The sequence below is a fragment of the Oxyura jamaicensis genome, chromosome 8, assembly GCF_011077185.1.
Source record: "Oxyura jamaicensis isolate SHBP4307 breed ruddy duck chromosome 8, BPBGC_Ojam_1.0, whole genome shotgun sequence".
In the NCBI taxonomy this organism is placed as follows: Eukaryota; Metazoa; Chordata; class Aves; order Anseriformes; family Anatidae; genus Oxyura; species Oxyura jamaicensis.
In genome coordinates this window covers 12,257,402-12,276,433 of record NC_048900.1, presented here as the reverse complement: position 1 = coordinate 12,276,433, position 19,032 = coordinate 12,257,402, and the positions used below count along the sequence as shown (strand labels likewise).

At 55.9% G+C, this 19,032-nt stretch overlaps 2 protein-coding genes across 2 annotated transcripts in view; both read right to left on the bottom strand.

Moving 5' to 3' along the window:
• Window positions 1-219: 219 nt before the first annotated feature.
• On the bottom strand, window positions 220-6,471 carry KIAA0040 (KIAA0040 ortholog). Its single transcript, XM_035333587.1, has 2 exons — window positions 6,316-6,471; window positions 220-2,629 (listed from the first exon to the last, which is right to left on the bottom strand). Exon 2 carries the CDS (start codon window positions 2,525-2,527, stop codon window positions 2,192-2,194), a length of 336 nt encoding a protein of 111 aa, XP_035189478.1. The 5' UTR covers window positions 2,528-2,629; window positions 6,316-6,471; the 3' UTR covers window positions 220-2,191.
• A 4,721-nt stretch (window positions 6,472-11,192) lies between these two features.
• The window catches only part of TNR (tenascin R), a 59,728-nt gene continuing 51,888 nt past the window's right edge, over window positions 11,193-19,032 (bottom strand). The window contains exons 19-22 of the mRNA XM_035333205.1: window positions 18,477-18,573; window positions 17,570-17,731; window positions 16,146-16,309; window positions 11,193-15,707 (exon numbers count right to left, since the gene is read on the bottom strand). Of these exons, the coding sequence (XP_035189096.1) occupies window positions 15,588-15,707; window positions 16,146-16,309; window positions 17,570-17,731; window positions 18,477-18,573 (543 nt within the window). The 3' untranslated portion in view covers window positions 11,193-15,587. The remainder of the gene's footprint in view (window positions 15,708-16,145; window positions 16,310-17,569; window positions 17,732-18,476; window positions 18,574-19,032) is intronic.

Sequence of the window (19,032 nt, the reverse complement as noted above, 5' to 3'; positions counted from 1 at the left end):
TGCGTTCATTAACAAAGCGAGGCCGTTAAACTTGATTAAGCTAAGCTGTTTCTTTAGGAAAACATCTCCGAGCTGCACAGCTGGCTGCAGACAGGAAGGCACAGAGCCTCTGACCACCGAGCTCTCCCGCTGTCTTATCTAGGGCCAGGGCACAGATACAAGAAAAATTTCCCCGTGAAAGTAAACATGACTGAGAGCTGGAGATACGGCATTTGATTGCAGTTTTGGAGTCATTTATTTTTGTTTAAAAAAATGCAGGAAAAAAAAAAGTTTATTTCTTCCCCTGTTGCATGGACTCTTTAGGAAAATAAGAGGTCTTTACCGAAACGAAGCTGCAGGGAGGCAGTGCAGAGGTGGCTGCAGCGCAGGGCCCACTGGGCGGCGTTTCCGTACCGTGCTGCTCTCGCCTCCTCGCCGGGGTGGGTGCTGCAGCCAGTTCGTGGTCTGGCCGAAGCTGGGGAGAAGTACCTGGCCGGGGGACAGATGTTTCTCTCTGGGATTAGGTGTGGCAAAGCCTAATTCTTCCACTATTATATGTTGCTTCCTGTTTTGGAGGAGGGAGTTGCTTGTTTCAATGGTCACGAAGTAAAGTGGGAAATAAGGCACAGATGGGGGCAATTTAAGCCCCGTGTGAGGGGGAGCCTGGCCTCAAGGCTGTCACCAGTGCAGCCAGATGGAGCCAAGCCCTGTGATGTGACATTAGCGTCACCGCCCTGGTGGAGGCAGACAAACTGGGGCTGGGTGCCACAAGTGACCACTGGGAACTGGTGGCTTTCCTACCCAGGAGCTGGGAAAATGGCACTGCCTTTCCTCAGGCTGGATGTGGCCACGTCCAGCAGCTCCATCCAGGCTTGTCCTTGTGGGTTTGGCTTCTCCTCCCCAGATGTCTGGCTCTGGCTGGCAGCTCCAGTCTGTGCCAGGGGCTTTAAAAAGTGGAAAAAAGCAGGAGGATGCAGGGCAAAAAACGGATGTGATGCAGCTTCTGATCACACCTGCGCATCCCTCGCTGGCAAAGCAAACTGGGGGAGACAGAGCCTGGTGGGATGAAGAGCGGGGGGCAGAGGAGACCCCCCAGCTCCTCAGGAGGTAGGTGTGGGGGGAGCAGAGGGTTAAAACCTGAGCAGGGCTGAGAGCTGGGTGTGGGCTGGTAGCTGCTGAGGCCGGCCGAGCTGTCACTTGTCCAAGGAAGGTGATGGCGAGATGAGGATGATGGGGATGGAGAGGGAGATGGGCGCGGGATCCAGCTGGGTAGGAAGGACAGGATGTACCCTCCAGCACATCCCAAATCCCAGATGCAGCTGTCTCAACAGCCACAGAGCAGCTGGGAGAGCTGCCTGCCTGGCCCCAGCTGGCAGCGGCATGTGCTGGTGGGTCTGCGCATGTCCCCAGTGCGTGGCACAGGGCGAGAGGAGGGCTGAGTGTGCCAGGCAAGCGTCTCTGCTGCTCCAATACCGATTCAGTGTGCCTAGCCCCCCGGCAGAGGGGGCCTTTGGTCCTGCTCTTCAGTAGTCATTCAATAAATAACACTAATGCCCATAGCTAAACTGTTACACGGCCTCAGGTTGCGTCTCTGCTCTTGCGGTAGCATAGGGGTGATGCAGCCTTTGCTGCAGCACGGTGGGCTCTTCAAAGGCAAGTCTGCACAAAACAGTCTTTCAAGGAACATTTTTGAAGTGCTGGTGCAAAAGGGCTGGTCTTGCAGCTTCCTCACTCCTTCCTGCCTCTAGGCTGGGTGGTAGCATGGCCTTCTGCTTTGCTGCCTTGACTTGGGTCCTGAGATCTCCGAGGTTGGGCTGAGGGCATCTCGTGGTGCTCTTATTGCCTTCGGTTTGGGGGCTAGAGGGGACAGGACACCTTTGTGCTGTGACGCTGCACTCGGCTTGCTTTGTGACTCCAAGATGAGGGGATGCACAGCCCGGTGGCGGGTCACCCCCAGGTGCTCGGTGGGACCGGTGTCCACATACACGGGTGTCCTTCACCGGGGTTTTGACCTTCGGGCACGCTGTTGTAATGTGGGACGCAAATGTGCGTCCAACTGCCTTGCTCTGTGCTGACCCTTCGGTGCTGGGCTCTGCCTCTTTTCAAAGTCACTGTGAAATGGCAGCAGTTTCGGCATCTCCTTGGCCCTCGTAGTGTGCAGCTGGAAGGACCGGCAGCATCTGAGGGGACAGCCCTTGTGTCCTCTTGTCCGCTAGATGGGCAAGGATGGCCTCTTGTCCAGCAAGAGCAGCTTGGGCTGAGCTGAGATCCACAGGTCCTCTTCATCCTTCTTCTTCTTCTTCTTGTTCTTCTTGTTCTTCTCAGCGTGTGGCTGCCCCTTGCTGCTGGGGCCGCCTTTCTTCCTACTTCGCCGCCGCCGCCAGCTGGAGAAGCAGCAGTGGCAGCAGATGAAAATGGACGCGATGAGGACAACGAAGGGCAGGCCCAGCAGCACCACGAGGCAGACAGTGTTGAAGACTCCCTCCTTGTGCTTGGTGCGGATGAGTTCCAAGATGGAATTAAAGAAAGAGCTGATCTTCTGCTCCATGTTGTCTCCTCGGCAGCAGGCTCCCTCTGCTTTAAGGCCCCTCGGGATACGTTTGGCTCCTGTAAAGAGCTATCGGGCTTCACAAGTGGCTCTGGATGGTGCCTGCAGAGACAAGAAATCACACAGGTCAGGTGCCGGCACCTTTGGCATTTTTTTCCTTGGAGCTGCCAGCACGGCCAAAGCCTCTGCAGGGTGAGAGGTCTGCAGCCACAGAGGGATCTGGCCAAGCGTCACTGCAGGAAGGAGCACTCGGTAGGTGAGAGCCTGCTGAACCTGAGCAGATCACCCGGGGCCTGGTGCGGGACCCCAGTCCCCAGAGAGCAGCCTTGCACCCAATTCCACCTCTGTGTGAGCAGGGGCTGTCTGCAGGAGTGGGATGAGCCTTGGCCTGGGATAGAGGAGCCTCTGTGACTCACCTGGGAATTGCTCCAAGGCTTGGGCAGGGCTGAGGAGCATTTTTGTGGCATGACGTGAGGTTTTCCTCTCCCTTGGGGAGGGAAAGGTGCTGCTGAGCCCCAGGTTTTTGGGGAAACCCTCCTGCAGCCAGCTCGCCATGGAGGCAGGCAGGGGTAAGGGAGCTGCTGTCTCCACTGCCAGCTTCCCTCTGGTCCTGCCCTAGGGCCAGATAAGGCTTTTCTGGGGGGGGGTTGAGCCCTGAATTTGAAGTTTTGGGATCACTGAATTATGGACTGTGCAGATAGCCAGTAGGAGCAACATCAGGCTCCGATACCATGTTTTACCCTTGCTCCATGTGTCTCTTCCTTTGCTTTGCCAGCCTTTGGTGTTCAAGCCCTACAGCCTCTCCAGGGCATACGGAAATCCCTGTGTGCACCAAAGGGGAAACTGAGGCACAGTAAAAGGAAAACCAAGACTTTCACAGGGCCACAACTCAGCTGTACAGCCTGAACCCCAGTGATGTCCCCAAGGGGTTGCTCACTATCACCAGCAGCCAGATCCAGGGTGAAGCAGAGAAATTTTGAGCAGAGCCAACAGCCCCTGGCATCGGGGCTCTGCTCAGCTGACCACCCAATCTCTGGGTCTCTGGCTGCTCCTGCAGAGACCGTGCTCCTCCAGGGAGGAACAGGAACAGCCCCAGGCTGCTTTTGCTTGAAGCTTCCACAACTGCGGTGCTGTCGTTCCCCGCTCTGAATCGCGTTTATCGCTGTTGCAGCACCTGCTGCCTCGAGGATGCTCGCACACTGAGCACTGTGGGTTTCCTCTGCACTTTGCAATGCACATCCTCCTGCCTAGCCTGACAGTCACACACCCTCCGACTGACCAGAAAAGCCACCAGGTCTGAAAAAGAAACCAAAAGAGCCACATCTAGCCCTAAACATAGTGGTTGTGACACCCCTGGAGGAAGCGGGGCTCTCCGTCAGGGGCCGTATCTGGGTAGGCAGGGAAAATCCTGCCTTTGGAAGCGCTGCATCTTCCCCTTCCTGCACGCTCAAAGGGAAATTAAAAAAAAAAAAGGGGAGTTGTTCCCAGGGGAGGTACAGGATGGTCCCCTGGAGCCCAGTGCTGCTTCTGCTGCCCCCAGGTTCTGCACGGGAAGAAAGGGCACAGGGGGAATGCAGAGGGCAGCTTCTTTCAGATGCTCCGTGTCCCACATTGCCTCCTCTCGGAGGCATTTTTTGGTAGAGATGTCATAAAGGTGAAATGGCAACACAAATAAACAGAGCAGCTTTCCCTGGGCCTGAACCAGCTGCACGAGGCAGGTTTGCCATTTATCCGTAAATACCCTGGCCATTCGTTATCCAGGCAGGAACCTTGGCTCCTATGACACACTTAGCTCCCAAAAGCAAACAAACAAACAAAAACAACACAAAACCAACAAACGCTGTAGTTTCAGACAAAACAGGATGTACAGTTTTATTCCTGCACTGAGCTGCTTCGTGTTTACTGCCTCTGAACTTCAGAGGAGGGAAGGAGGGCTGGGACTTCCTTTTAAGCTCATAATTAATTGTTTGCAGTTTTTTTTTTTTTTATTTAAAAAAAAAAAGCAGAGCCCTTTGAACTGTTTCCACTAGAAAATGGATCTGAATGTGCTGAAAAAAAGCCCTGACTGGATGTTTTTGGGATGTGCCTGCCCCGGAGGGACCTTCCTGGCTGAGGCATGCGGGGAAGCAGCGGAGCAGCGGGTCCCAGCCTGAGCCCACCGACATGGGGTAGCGGCACCGGGGGCTCCGGAGCAGCGACCCGGCAGCGTCCCTCACTAGGGGCAGGCGGCGGCCCTGTCACTGCTCTGTGCTGAAACCACAGCCCCGGCCACCTTCTAGCATGGCTCCGCAGCTGGTTTATAAACGCCTTTTCGGTGTGCGCATCGCCTTTTGTTGTGCGGATGAAGAGATGTCTATGCGCTAAAGAAAGGGGTTCTTCAGTGTTGAAGAACAGAGGGGAGGGCAGAGCAGGAAAACTGGTGCCTTTTGAGCCTGTGAGCGCAAGGGGTTAGCCGAGGCCACTCGTCGCTGGCTCAAAGACTGCCTCAGTGCAGCCTCACCGTTTCGGAAAATTTCATGGTGTCACTCAATTTGGTGAAGCCACAGCATCTCCCTCACAGAGAGAGGATCGAGAGGGAGAGCTGCATCCACGCTATGGCCCGTGATGGGCCTGAACTCAGAGCCCGCGGAGCTGCTGGCGGGAGTTGGCTGTTTTTCTGGGTTGAGGTACGGGACCAAAAATTGGGCCAGGGAGGCGCTCGGAGACAGGGCAGTGTCTTTGGGAGGGCTGCTCAATGCCCTGCTAAATGGGCTCTTTGTTTTTGGGTAGCCAGCACTGGCAGCACGTCAGGGGAAAGCTGACACGGTAACTCACTCGGGAAATCCTGTGGCGGGGACGTGGGGCTGGGGCTGCTCTCCGTGCCTCTTGTGTAAGGTTTTATTGAACGTGGGTGCCCAACGTTGGCTCTTTTAACTGGCGTCGGCTGGAAGCGGGCCGATTTTCAAGGGCGGGGAGCATCTCCTGCGTTACGGGCGGCCGTGGATGGAAAACAAGCACAAACTGGGGCCAACTGTGCTCCCGGCTGGGCTGGGGAGGCAAAGGAACCAAAATACGGAGTTGCCTTGGCAATGCCAGCTCGCCCATGCCTGAGACAGAGCGACCGCAGCGCTGGGGCCAGAGGCGAAGATTGCAGAGAAGCGGCAGCTCCCTGCAGAGCGGGGCTGGGACCCGCTCCGTGCCCGGCTGGTGCCCACCTCTCCTCGGGGCCCGCTGACACAGCCGGCACAGGGGCGGCAAGGCACGCACGACGGGAGGACATCCACTTTCCCCTTTGCACCTGCAGGCTTGAAGGGAACCCGGTGAAACCTGACACTGAGGGCCAGCGGTTCCCTTCGTTAGCCGTGCCTGCACTGCCCTGCCGGAAACGCGGAACGCCGCCAGCCCGGCCCGTTGGCATCCCGAACCCACGGCAGGCTCGGGAGATGTTCCTCAAATAGTAAAAGAACCGGACGCACACCAAAAGCCACCGCCCAAGCCCAAACCCAAGCGAGGTTTCGCCTTTCCCCCCCGCCACCCTTCCAGCCCGAGGCAGTGCAGCCGCTTCCACCCCCAGCAGCACAACTCCTGCTGCGGGCGCTGGGTCACAGGCGCAAAGCGAAACTCTTCCGCGAGCTCGGCCCCAACGCTGCTGCCTCCTCCGTGCCCCCCGCCCCATCCCACCCCGTCAGCACGGCCACCACCGGCCCCAGCCCGGCCACCCGAAGCCCCCCGGCGCTGTCACGGCTCCCGCAGCGCTCCCCCCGGCTCGGCCCACGACCACCAGCCCCCAGCCCCTGCCTGCCCCCGACCTGCGCTCCGAGGCCTTCCTCCGTCCGCCCCGCGTCCTGGGCCAGGTGCTCGCCCAAGCTCCGACGGGGAGGCGACGACCGCTGCCCCCCCCTTCCCGTCCCGTCCCGTCCCTTCCCTCCGCCCTCCCCCGGCCCGGCGCGGGGAGGGAACGGGCGCCGGGCCCCGCTGCCTCCGCCCCCGGCCGGCCCCCCCCGGCCCCTCCCGACCCCGGGCCTGCCCCGCCCGGGGCCTGCCCGCACCCCGCGGCCCCTCACGGGACGGGGGGCGCCGAGCGGAGGCCCCACGGGAAGCCCGGGGGCGCCCCGGGCGGGGCTTCGGGGGGCTCCAAGACTTTATTTCTGGTTGACCAAAGCCAGCCCCTCGGCCAGGTCCTGGGGGAGCAAGGTGGACACATCCCTGGCATCGCCCTCAGTGCCCGCGCCTCTCACGGTGCCAGCTCTCGTCACGGGGCACTGCGATGGCGTTGGGTTGGCGTGGGAGGCTTCGCGCCACCGCCCGCGTTTTGGGGGCTCGGAGCCCGCCACCTGCTCCTCTCACCCGCCCGCCACGCTTCCCCGCAGGCCGTGGGGCCGCCCTGGCTCCGCTGGCACGTGTGCTGGGCGAGGGCAGGAGGTGCCCAGCGTGCCTGGGCGCTGCGGGACGCCTTTGCTGTTTTTCAGAAGTGGCGCCGGGTACAGGGAAGCCGTGACTCAGAGGCCGATGAATCATTCCCGCGCCGGATTTACGCCGCTTTTTTTTTTTCTTCCTCCTGGCCCTCCAGCTCAGGCTGAGGAACTTGTGGAGACCTTAGTGGGAGTTTTGGTCCCTTTAAAGCTGGAACAAGGCCTAAAAGTTTGGGAAATGCTGAAGTGCCGCTGGCTGGCAGAGAAGACAGTGCCAGTAGTGCATCGGTGCTCCAGGCGCGAGCCTATGCATCCCACAGGACCCACGGGAGCTCGCAGCAAATTGCCTATTTTTACCCAAGGCATGCAATCCCACAGGACTTTGTTTTGAACTCAAATCAAGGGCAAAATCATGGCTGGAAAGATGCATCCCACAACCAAGAGCTCTTCTAGCCGACATAAACAGGCATGCGTTTGCTGCAGCACTGCTTTTCAGGCAAATGTTTACTACATTCGATTGGAATTGTTAAGTGATGTTAATTCCTTCTTGCTCAGGCTTCCCAGCAAACCCACTGCTTGCTGCAAGCTTTTCCCCATGCGAGGTGTTGCAGCCTTGCACCTGCACCCCCAAAGTCCCCGATTTTGCCTCCCCGGCAGCACAGACAGGAGCGGCCGCAGGCATGGGCACACCTTCCCCTCGGCTCTCTGTTCGCACACACTGGCCCAGCTTAAAGTAAGCAATGGAAAACTCTGCTCCCAGGGAAACATTCCTTTCATTTTTCCCCGATGCTTCTGCCTTTTCCTTCCCTCTACCCCCTCCCAGCTATAAAAAAAAAAAAAAAAAAAAAAAAAAAGAAAAAAGAAAAAGGGAGGCTGCAGCTGAAACACCAAAAATAAAGCATGCCCAGTCACTCGCTGGATAAAAATAGCAGCCCTTGGTATTTATTTGAGCAGCAGCAGTCGCCTTTCCGGCTTTGGAGCAAAACCTGAGAGGCGGGAGGAGGATGGAATGGGCGATGCTTTGGGGGAGAGGGTGAGCATGGAGCAGTGCGTTGGCTGGCATCGTGGGGCTTGGGGCCTGGGGGCTCAGTGGCAGCCTGTGTAAGTGGGAATGGGGATCCCAGTGCCCATTGCCTCCCAAGGCTGTTTTTTTTGGGGGGGTGTCAACCACCTGTGTGGGAACAAGCGATGCCAGGACGCAGCCTCAGGACACAGCCTCGGTGCCCATGCGGTTTTCCTGCCCCGGGGTCCGTATCTGACCCGGCTTCCCTCCATCGGGATTGCTCGCTGCAAGGCGGCCTCCCGGGGGTTAACGGCTGTGAGTGGAGGTGCCGGTTGGGTTGGTTGGATTTCTTTCTCTTTATTATTATTACTTTTAATCTCATGCTGCTCTGAACACCTGGTTTCTGCCTGATGCTGAGAGCTGCCAAAATTCCCTTTTAGGCAAAAACACGTTGGTGTTTGCGGGAGCAGGGTCGCAGCTGGCTCCCCCCTCCCTGCTGTGCTCTTTCCCTCGGCTGAGCGGTGCCCTTGGGCCCCCTGGGTGCAGCACCCCCAAACCTGAGCCCAGGGGAGCAGTAAGAGCTGGGCGAGGTGATGCCATTTCTTTAATGATAAGCAGCTGCCAAATTAGAAAAAAAAATAAATTACTTCCATTCCTGCCAGTTGCAAGTCGTTTCTGTGGGACATGCCACCTGCTGATGCCTCTGGGGAGCTGATGCCTGGCTCTGGTGGGGCTGGACCTCTCTGCCTGGTGGCACCGGCCCCACCAGGGGCTTGGACCACCTCAGATGGGACTTCCCAGATGTGGCTCGTGTCCCACAGCTCTTGGCCACCCGGGAACTTTGGCTGCCAGAGCTGAAGTCTAACCCGAAACTTCCCTGCTCCAGGAGCAGCAGCCCAGGACTGGGGGTGTTTGGGGTGTTTTGCAGGGGGTCCCCGTGTGCTGCAGACCCCCGGCTGCCAGTGCTGGTTGGTGGCACTGCCTGAGCTCCCCCTGCTCACACAGGCTCTGTGGGGAGGATGCAGCTGGGTGCTGGGGGAAACGAAAGCGAAATGCAAATTGTGGGAGGTGAAAGAGGCAAAACATGCCTGAGGCCTTCCTCTTGCAGCAGCTTTACCTCTTTTTGCCCCCCCCCCGGGGAGGTTGATGGAGCTGGTGGGCAGGGGTGGCGCTGGGTCACGGGTGTGAGGAACCGATACGAGGCGGCCAGACGCTGGCTGCTTTCGGCATGACTCAGGTGCCCTGGGGACGTGGGAGCAGGAGGGCAGCCCAAGGGGCCGGGCCTGTCCCCAGCGGTGAGGGGACGTGGGATGCTGGCACTCCTCCATCCCGCCGTGCCACTCCTCGTGCCACGGTGCCCGTTCCTCCCCCCCAGCCCCAGGTTCCATCATCTGCTTGTCAAAACACTAATGACAGGATTTCCCACCTTATCCCTCCTTCTCTCACTTTCGGGAGGGTTTTTCTTGCAAAGCTGCTTTCTTTTCTCCCCCCTTCAACATCCTCTTTTGCTGTGATGTCGCCAAGGCTGGGGACAGCATGGGGACAAGGGGCTGTTGTGGACACCAGAGATGGCTTCTGCATCCCTCGCTGTGGGCATGGGGACGAGGTGAAGGGCAGAGAAAGGAGGATGGTGGGGTGGCTTTGGGAGAGGAGGTAGCAGGCTGGGCAGGTTAATGCTGCAGCTGGTCAGGCTCTGGGTTTGGGACTGGTGTCTGCCAGCCTGGTCGGGGACCTTTGTCCGTGCTCCCAATGTCTGCTGGTGGGACAAAGTTCCTGAGCATCACTCATGCAAGAAGGGGACTTTGGTAAGAGGGCTCTGATGAAACGTTTCAGGACAAAGTGCAGACAGCGGGGCTGGTGGCGGGGTGCTCTGCTCGGGCTGGAAGAGCCCCGGGGGAGCCTGGCTGCCGTGCACAGCCCAGGAGGGAGGCAAGAGATGCGAAATGGCACCGCACAACCACACCTCATTCAGTGCTGGATGGGGACTCTGGTGGGGCTGCCATCCAGCTCACTCATCTCTAAAAGGCTTTGTGGGCTTTTCCCGGTGCAAGTCAGAGCCATTCTGGCCCTGGTCCTGCACTGGGCCATTGCCAGAGCAGCACACAGGGGACGTTGAGTGCAGGCAGCACTCGGCCGGGGCTGCGCTCCTGCTCCCGGCAGCGGGGGGGCCGTGGCGGCGGTTCCTTTTTTTCTCTCAAACTGGAGTGAGAAACCGAAGTTTAGAAACCACCACCAAGCAAATTCCCCTGGTTTTGTCTCTCCAAAATTAAATTTCACAAATTGTAGCAGTCTGGCAGAAAGGCTTCTTTCAGGCTTTCTCGTCCCGGCTGGCGGCACAGTGAGCATGGAAATTCAGGAGGAGGAGATCTAAATAAAGCCTCTGTGCGAAACGAAGGGAAACTTCCCATGCTCTCTGAAATTCAGACTTGTCCCGGAGATTTTGCCAAATCAAGATTTTGTTCTTCTTTACCAGGAGCATGTTCTGCCGGTGGCAGAAGGCTGCCTTGCAATTTGGCTTTTGGGGGGTTCCTTCATGCCGGGGACAGATCTGTGTTTAAATCAGGAGGGGGCTTTGACCGAAGGCTTCAGGGTCTCCAGCTCTGCTCCCGAGCACTGGCCCTGGGGGGTTGGTGTCTCTAGCTGTGCACTGCAGAGCTGAAGGCCCCTGGGAGCAGCTGGATTTGTGAACAGAATTAGAGGCCAAGGAGCAGCTCTGCCCCCGGCTTGTTCCTGCTGTTCCTAAGGAACAGCCCCCCTGACCTGACTGCGGGGTCTCTTTGTTCTTCTGAATGGGGTGCAGGCGTAACTTGGTCTGGAGGAGACCTCAGAGGCTCAGGTCCCTGCTGCCCTAAGCAGACAGGGTTGCTCAGGGCTTTCTCCAGCTGGATCCTGAGAACTTCCAAGGATGGAGACTGCCCAGCCCCTCTGTGCTGGACTGTCCCCAGCGTTCCTCCTTTTTAATTTTATTTTTATTTTTAACCCAGTTGCTGTGCCCTTTGTGTCTCAGTTGCTGCGTTCCTCCTTCATGTTTCTTCAGACACTTGGCGAGCACGAAGACCCCGTTCTCCCAGCCTGGAAGAACTTCTGGCATCCACAACCCCCTGGCATCCACAGCCGAGCTGTTGGGACACAAAAAAGCAGGGGGGGCCTGGGTAGGTCTTGGGGACGTGAGTGGGAGAACAGGGTCAGGGCTTGGTGCCTCCTCCCATGGGGTGGATGGGGGCTAGGGGCAGGGGACAAGGACAGGTGGGGACACAGAGAGGCACACAGCTCGCTCCTTCGGTATCTTTTATTAATGTATAGAAAATGCATTAAAAAAAGGAACTATACATAGCCTAAGAGCGGTCAGGACTAAAAATACTAGTTAACAATGGTTAACAAGCGTCGATCCCATTCTCCCAGCTACGTTTTCATTACGGGGTGGGGAGGGTTGTTTAATATATTATTTATTTATTTTCTTTATGCATTTATCTGCTTTCATCTTCCCCCTCATTTGGCTGCACTGGTCTGTGTTTTAGTTCATTAGAATCTGTCCAAGGGATTTCGTTGCCTCCATTCTTCCTTCTTATCTGCGTATGTTTGTTTTCATTTATTCATTGGTTTTGGATTTTTGAAGCAATCGGCACAAGCGCAGTGTGGTGGCTGCACGCAGGGGACTGCTTTCTGTTGGGCTGGCTCTGTCTTAGTGCCGCCGTCCTTCCGAGAAGCTGCTGGCACCCGCGGAGCTTGGGGCTCGCACCCCCAGGCTGGGCGCCGAGGGGGCCTGGAGGGCAGCATTTCCCCAGGGACGAGCCTTCCCCCCGTACCCTCAGACCTCTCCCCTGCAAGGGGCAGGGAGATGGCACCGTCCCCACTCGGGCACCAGCTGGATTGGAGGGGGGGGGGGGGGGGGGGGGGGGCCCTGGGGGGTGCAACCTGTGCGTGGGAGGCTTGGCGGGGCTGGGCTTGGCCCCAGGACAGAACCTTTGGTCAATGGGTGTAAGCATGGATTAAAGTTTTTTGGGGGGATGAGAACTCTTTGCTGGCAGTGTCTGAGAGGGTCAAGGCTCACGGGCACTGCTGGGGGTGTGCGGCCACCCCAGGGGTGGGAGCTTTGGCTCCTGCTGAATCCGTCAGGGTGCCCTAAGCTCTGCTTCACGTGGGGTAAATATCCCTTTGGGAAGGAGGTGAGAGTACATTTAGGCTCGTGCTGCACCTTGAAATGCCCACGGTGAAGGAACACAAAGAGAAGGAGCAGAGGCAAAGGCTTCTCCCCAGTCTTTGTGCGGTGCTGACACTCCTCCAGCATCCTTCTGCCAAAGCCCAGGTATTTTCAGGGAGGCCTCTTCGCTAAGTTATCCATCTCTGAAGACTGTCTTGAGGATCACTTTACTGAAAGCAGCTTTTCCTTTCAGGCCTCTTTTTCTTTGGTTATGTTTTAAAGCAGTGCATGGTTGAAAGATGAGCTTCAGGTCAGCTGGGATGGAAATGGAGGGAAAAAACATTGGGCAAGAGATGAGAAAGCTCCTTGGTGTTTCCTTCTGGGGTTTCGGGGTTAGAAGTGAGACGTGGCTTTGCAAGGCTGGGAGTTCCTGTGGGTCTTCTGCTGGGTGATGGACCTGAGATGGCTCTGCAGGACCGGTGTGGGTTGGGGAGGAGCTTCAGGTTTGTTCTGGGGTCTGGGACAAGCCTGGGCCATACAAACTGGTTGGGCAGAGCCCAGCGATGGGCCACGGGCTGGAGAGATGTTCTCTGAGATGAACAGTGTGCGGGACCCAGCCTTCATTCCTGGGGATGTCAGGCCTGAGCCACCCTGATGAGGGACAGGGCCAAAGTTGCTGTAGTTGGAGAATGAATTCCGAAAAAAGGGCTTGCCCTTTTCTGGGTGATGGAGGATACAGAGAGCCTGTACTTAGTCACCCGGCCACTCTGTAACATCACCATTAAGCACAAGTTTGCTTGAAGCCACAGGCAGGAGCTTTGTCCAAAAATATATATATATATATATCATTGTGAGATGATGAAAAATAAATTTCTGAAAAACTGCATCTTGTCTGTGAACAAAGTGAATGAGGGGCAACGGCCCAGAGGATCTGGTCATCACTGCTGATCATTTGCCTGGTCTTGGGTTAGGTTGTCACCAGGAGAACAAAACTGCAACTTGTAAATATATTTCCTTTCCAAAGATTTTAACAACTTCAGTGTTGCTTCACCAAACTAATGGAAAGGCAGCACCCTGCTGCCATGTGTGAGACAAGGGATGCAACGACAGCAGCACCCGGGCAAAGGGTACCTGAACCATCAGGATGGCAGTGGAGAGAAGCCAAGCAGGCAAGAGCAGACGAAGAACCAGGGAGGAGCCAGGGTTTCTCAATGGTGAGGGCCCCTTTGTTGTTCTGAAAGAACCTGTTTGGTTTACAATAGCACTGGAAGGTTGAATATTATCTCCAAGGGCGTCTGTCAGATCCGGCGTGGTGTCAGCCGGGCTCTCTCATCCCAGCCACAGGACTTTTAAGAGGGATGACAGATGTAAGCAGGGAGGGAGGGACACATGTCAGGAAACCTGCTCAAAGAATAATCAGCCTCTTTGAGAATCTTCTTTTGAGCCTCCTGGAAAATCAAGGCATGTTTTGATTTTCTCTTTGTTTTGTGCTTATGAAAACAGAGGTTCCTTGCCTTCCCACTGATAGCAAATGCCGCGTTCCCGATTTCCCACTGACGTCTCTTCATTTCACCTGGGTGCATCAGCAAACAGCACCGACCGAGACAGGAGACGAATGCCATCCTCTGTAAGTCTCTGCTCTTGGTTATAGCCACCACACTGCAGTGCTTTTGTTAGGGCACTTTTTACCTACCAAAGTTTGGTGGTGGGGAATAATGTTACTGTGCTGGTCAAGTAGGAGGCTTCTTCACCTTTAATCAGCTCTACCTGCTGCCAGCTGTTGGCTTTTTGGCTCCTGAAATGGGGTGGGCTGCTCAGGAGGCGTGGGATACTGCCATCAGTGACACTGCCTGTGTCCTGCGGCAGATCCTATCCTCTTGCTCAGCTGGCTGCCCCACCTGGTGCCTGAATAATGCTGATGGGAAGGAAGAAGAGATGCCTCATTTCTGTGTGAGCTGCAGCATCCTCCCCGTGGTCAGATGGCAGGTTGTAAGCTGACCGGCTGAAGCTCCAGACCCTGTGTCTGATCCCGACCTGGGCCTTGGCTGAGGTCATGTGTCGATGCACAAAGAGGCTGCGATTCCTACTGGAGGCCTTTCTTCAGCTCCACACCAGCGGTGAGTAACGTCAGCAAACCAAGGAGCATGACCATGAAAGAGACACTGGCCTGAATTATAAGCTACTGCAAAGATGCCTTTATGTTCCCATCTGGAAGATGTTTCTTGAGACAAAGCAGCTTCAGTGTGATCAAATCAAAAAGCAGTGTTTAGCTTTTGTAATGCTCCCCCGGCTGTGAATCCAGTGATGAGCTGTATTGTCCTCGGACGTGTGGACGAGTCCCTTCTCCGAGGGACAATGCACAGCATTGACCACAGCCCTCTGCGGAGGCGTGGATCCAGAGTGGGGGACACTTGGGCTATGTGAAGGTGGTGTCGATGACAGCAGAGCACAACCAAGGCTACCTGAAGTGTGTGTCTTCCTTAAGATGAGAGAAATTAAGGATGGGAAGGGTGAACACGTCTGTCCTTTCATAGGTCTCCAAGTGCTCCAAAGTCTGAACGGACCAAGCCTTCCTTCAAGGAGGGGAAAGGGCTGATCTCCCATTAGAAAGATGGTGATACCAAGGCACTATTTGGGTCCCTCTTGTGATGGCAGCAAAGAGGGATGGTGTAGGAGAGGGAAGGGACTGGGCATTTCCCAGCTTGCATTTATCCTCCTTCAGCTGCTGGCATCATTCCCCGCTTGCTGGAGGCCCCTGGACACGGCACCTGGGCTGGGCTGGGGTTGTGTGGTAGTTTTTTGGTTGGTGGTCCTTCTCTGCGGCCCTTTGGTTTGCACCCAGTGACCTCTGTGAGTGACAACACCGTGGCATACAGAGACAGCAGAGGGAACGGGCCCTAACGAGACTGCCAGATTGCAAGAATCTTTTTTTTTTTTCTTTTTTTCTTTTTTTTTCCTCCCAGCATACAAGCTGTGGGCTCTCTGTGGCTTGCCTATGTATGCAGACCTTTTCCAGGCCCTCCTGGTGACCCCTGCAATAACCAAAGCTCAGGACAGGATGCCGGGGGAGAGGTGACCCCCTGCCTGCTGGGGGAGCTGGTGCCTGTGGGGTAGCGCAGAGCTGGCGGGGTGGCCCTGGCCACCTCTGGGGTGGACATGGCTGCACCAAGGTCCCTGTGGGGAAGTGTTCTGCCATGAGCCCTGTGGCAAAAGCATCTGACGGGGTATTGCTGGGGTTCTCTAAGTCTTTTAACAAAAATATCAAAAATCTGTTGGTCTCCTTCCTTTCATGTTAAGGGCCAGAGTAAGGGGTAAGGAGACTGGAAATTTGGCATTTCTCTGGGACAGATGCAAAGCAGTGAGGTCTTTCCTCTCCCACAGCCCTTGCTTGTGCTGTGGCTCCCTCCAGGACTCGTGAGGGTCAGGTTGCTATCTCAGAGGAGCAGTATTTTTCCCCCTTTTCATATTATAAAATACAAACAAATGACAGAAAAGGTCAGGTGGTGGGAGTGGGGGTTGGCTGGCTCAGAGCTGTAGGGACCGTCGCTTCCTCCCAGAGATGTTACGGTGGTTGTAAGGTCGCATCTTCATTTCCACGAAGGGGATGGAGAACTCGTGGCCTTTCCAATGGTACCAGTTAATTCCCTGGCAGGAGGAAGAGAGAGGTTCAGGGTAAAGAAAGACCCATACGTGAAACTAGAGTGGAAGAGGAAGGAAACAAGCTTGACTGCCTAGAGAAGCCAGAAGGAAGAACTTGCTGCAGTGGGAACAAGAAGCTCTTCACCTGCTGTGGCTTTGCTTGTTTTTTTCTCCCACAGCTTGAAGGTTCCTGGTCAGGTTTGATGCATGCATTTTTAGTGTAAGTTAACAGCCTGCCATGGTAAATGACCAAGGCAGCCAAAGTGAGGCATGAAGCCCCAGTGGCTCGAAGGGGGCTCCCCTTGTTCCAGCTCCCATGGGGTCACCCCAGCTGTGCTCCTCACCCCATGCACTGGCCACAGGCCCCCAGCCCTAACCTGCTGCTGGGCTGGGTCCCACCACGAGGAGTGATGCTGAGGGTTGGCAGCCCAGCTTGGCCCTTACCTGGCTGTGCCGGGCCTCTCCGTACTTGCCGTTGAGGTTGGTCCGATGGCAGTTCTTGTACCACCAGGCCCCCTTGTAGGACATGGCACAGTTGGTCACAGCCACGTCGTTGTCCCTGTCCTTGGTGGAAAAGGGGCGGCCCTGGTGGTAGGTGAGGGAGTCCCCTGTGGAAAGAGATGCTGTTAAGGGTGGTGGACAAACATGCTTGCTCTTGTCTCGCACACCTCCATGCCCAAGCCATCTGGCCTTTCACAAGGAAATTGGGGTGTTCTGGTATGTGTGGTGGCCTATCGGTCACCAGCTCCAACAGCTGAAGGCTGGTGGCGTGGAGTGGGAATGACATCTACTGGAACTGCCCACAATCAGTTCATCTGAGGGCCTCTGCTGTTGAGTTAGGATCAGTGCAGACCATAGCAAATTCTAGAGCCTGTTTGGATTTGGTAGATAATTTGGTAGTAATCTGGGTCTGGATCTGAATTTCAGTGCTTTAGAAATGAACTAACCCCCCTGATTTCTTGCAGCCTGCATCTGCTGTGCAACTTCAGAATTTTTTCATCCTCCTTCCCTCCATTTAGCCAAGGGGAACTTCTCCCAAGAGGAGACTTGGTTCAAGTCTCTTGAACCAAGATGTTTGGCCTATTTTTCTTCCTCTGGATAAGGGGTGTTTTGGAAGGTGTGTGATGTCTTTTTCTGCCCAAACTACCTCCTTACTATGGGAAGAGCAGCTCCTTTTGGGGGAGAGAAGAGCACAGCATGAGTGCAGCTGCAGAGGTGGAAGCCCAGAGAGCTATGAAATCCAGGGCTATTTTTCTTCCCAAGCTATGCACTGAATGCTTTAAGTGAGGTTGACCCACACAGGAGGGCTCATGGAGGCTTGCAGTCACTGGACACTTCTATCCCAGCCAGAGGGGCTGTAGCTGTACCCCTACTCCTCTTTTCAGGGAAGAGACCCCCACATTCTCCCTTCACCCACCATTTTCTGGTGGGCAAAGCTGTTGTGTCAGCCGAGCAAATGGGGGTGACAGTGTCCTTGCAAAATGGGCTACGGTGTGGTCTGTGTGGGACAAACCCCTGCAGAGGATTTCAGATTTTTCTGTGGCTGTAGGAGGGTGAGAAACACACCCTGCGGCACAGCATCGATAGTGAGCTGAGGAGGCTGTCGAGTGAGGGGATACCTCTGACAATTGACCTGATAATCTGAACAGCAATGGCTCTGATATTTAATATCTGATTCCCGATGGAAAATTCCCTATGTCCTTAGTGTGATTTACAGCCTGGTTTACGTGATGAACTGCGGGAAGGCAGAAAGGGCTATGGGTTTGCATCTTGCTGCTCCAGAAGAGCAAGCTCTGTTGTTGGGATTCCCTTTACAGCTGCAGAGCCACCGGTGGCAGGATTTCCCTACTACGCAGGAGGGGCTGTACCAGAAGTGCCATTGTAGTCTCCTATTCGGAGCTTGTAGAGGCTCCGGGAGTCGCCGATGGAGAACTTATCGTAGTAGGCGTACGCCGCGTCCTGACCATCCCTCATGTCTATTCGCAGCTCGTAGCGCCCCTGGGATGTGATCTTGTGTATGTTGTCCAGGCCTGGTGAGACAAGCAGCAAGATGTTGGTGAGGTGTGGCACCTGGGTCTGCTCTAAGAGCAAACAAAGAAGCTCTGGGCAAATAAACTGCTTCTGGGAGGTGAGAGCAAGGAGAGGAGCCAGAGAGCGACTTCTGCTTGAGCCTTTCTCTCTTGAGGCACTGGTGGGGGCTGAGCTCTGTCCCCACTCAAGCTTCAGCTCTCCGCAGCTATGAGAGGTGGGCGCAAGTCTCAGCTCTCTGCATGCTGCCGAAGCTGGGGGGAGCCCTGGTGCTGCTGGGGTTGCCCACCCACCTTGGGCTTCGGCTGAGGCACGAGACAGAGTGTGGCTATGCTGCAGGGCCAGCCTGAGTTCAGATTTTGGGGGAGACCACGCCATTTCAGAGCTGGGCCAGGTCTCCCATTTCCCCCTTTCCTACTTTGGGTAGCTCACTGGCTAAGGCCAGGAGAGGTCCTTGAGATGTTGTCCTCCATCACAACCTCTCAACAAGGGAAAATGCTGGCCCATGAAGAGCGCCATCATGACCCCTCCTCAGCTCCCATGCAGAGCACCCTGGGCACCTTCTCAGTGTGCTTTGTGGTCCCGTGCCCACGTGTGCCTTCCCAACACAGCGTCAGGGAACAAACAAGGGAAGGAAAAAGGTCTGGGGGGGAGTGCAGGGGAGCAGTGAGAAGAGCCGCTCGGGGCTGGGGAGGAAATCATGCCAACACCATGAGCTCAAGCCTGACACACTAGTGAAGGTCTTACCCAGCCAAAACTCATCCTCCAGGTTGCCGAAGCCGACACGGTAATCTGCCCATTTCCGGAAGAAATCGGTCAGCCCGTTCTGCCGCCTCTGGAAAACCTGCGGCAGGGGAAAGCCGGGGGAAAGCCCAGTGAGAGGTGGGATGAGGTAGCTGGGCTTTGGGACACACACAGCCCAGGGAGTGCTCTGCCCTTTCACAGCGCCTTTCAGGACAGAAAACTGCAATGCCCAGCTGGGGACTGTTAATTGCAGCCATGCAGTCGATTCAGGTGCAGATGGATAAGCTGAAGGCAAGGTAGAAGCTGTGAACGTTAATGCCATAATGGGCCTAGGAGGGAAGATTCAGCTTCAGACTCCCTGCTGTACCAGGGCATAGTTCCTCTGGCTTTCTAGCACGTGATTCTGTTCGGCCGGCTCCTCTGTGATACCCAAGGGGATAACTGTGAAGCAGAGTGAGATGGAGGGAAATTTCTCGGCTAAAAAAAACATCACTGTGCAAGATCTCAGCATTTGAGGAAGTTTTTTTTTTTTTTTTTTTTTTTTTTTTTTTTTTTTTTT

Coding starts and splice junctions, on each gene's coding strand:
- KIAA0040 (XM_035333587.1), bottom strand. CDS start 2,527: ATGGAGCAGAAGATCAGCTCTTTCTTTAATTCCATCTTGGAACTCATC.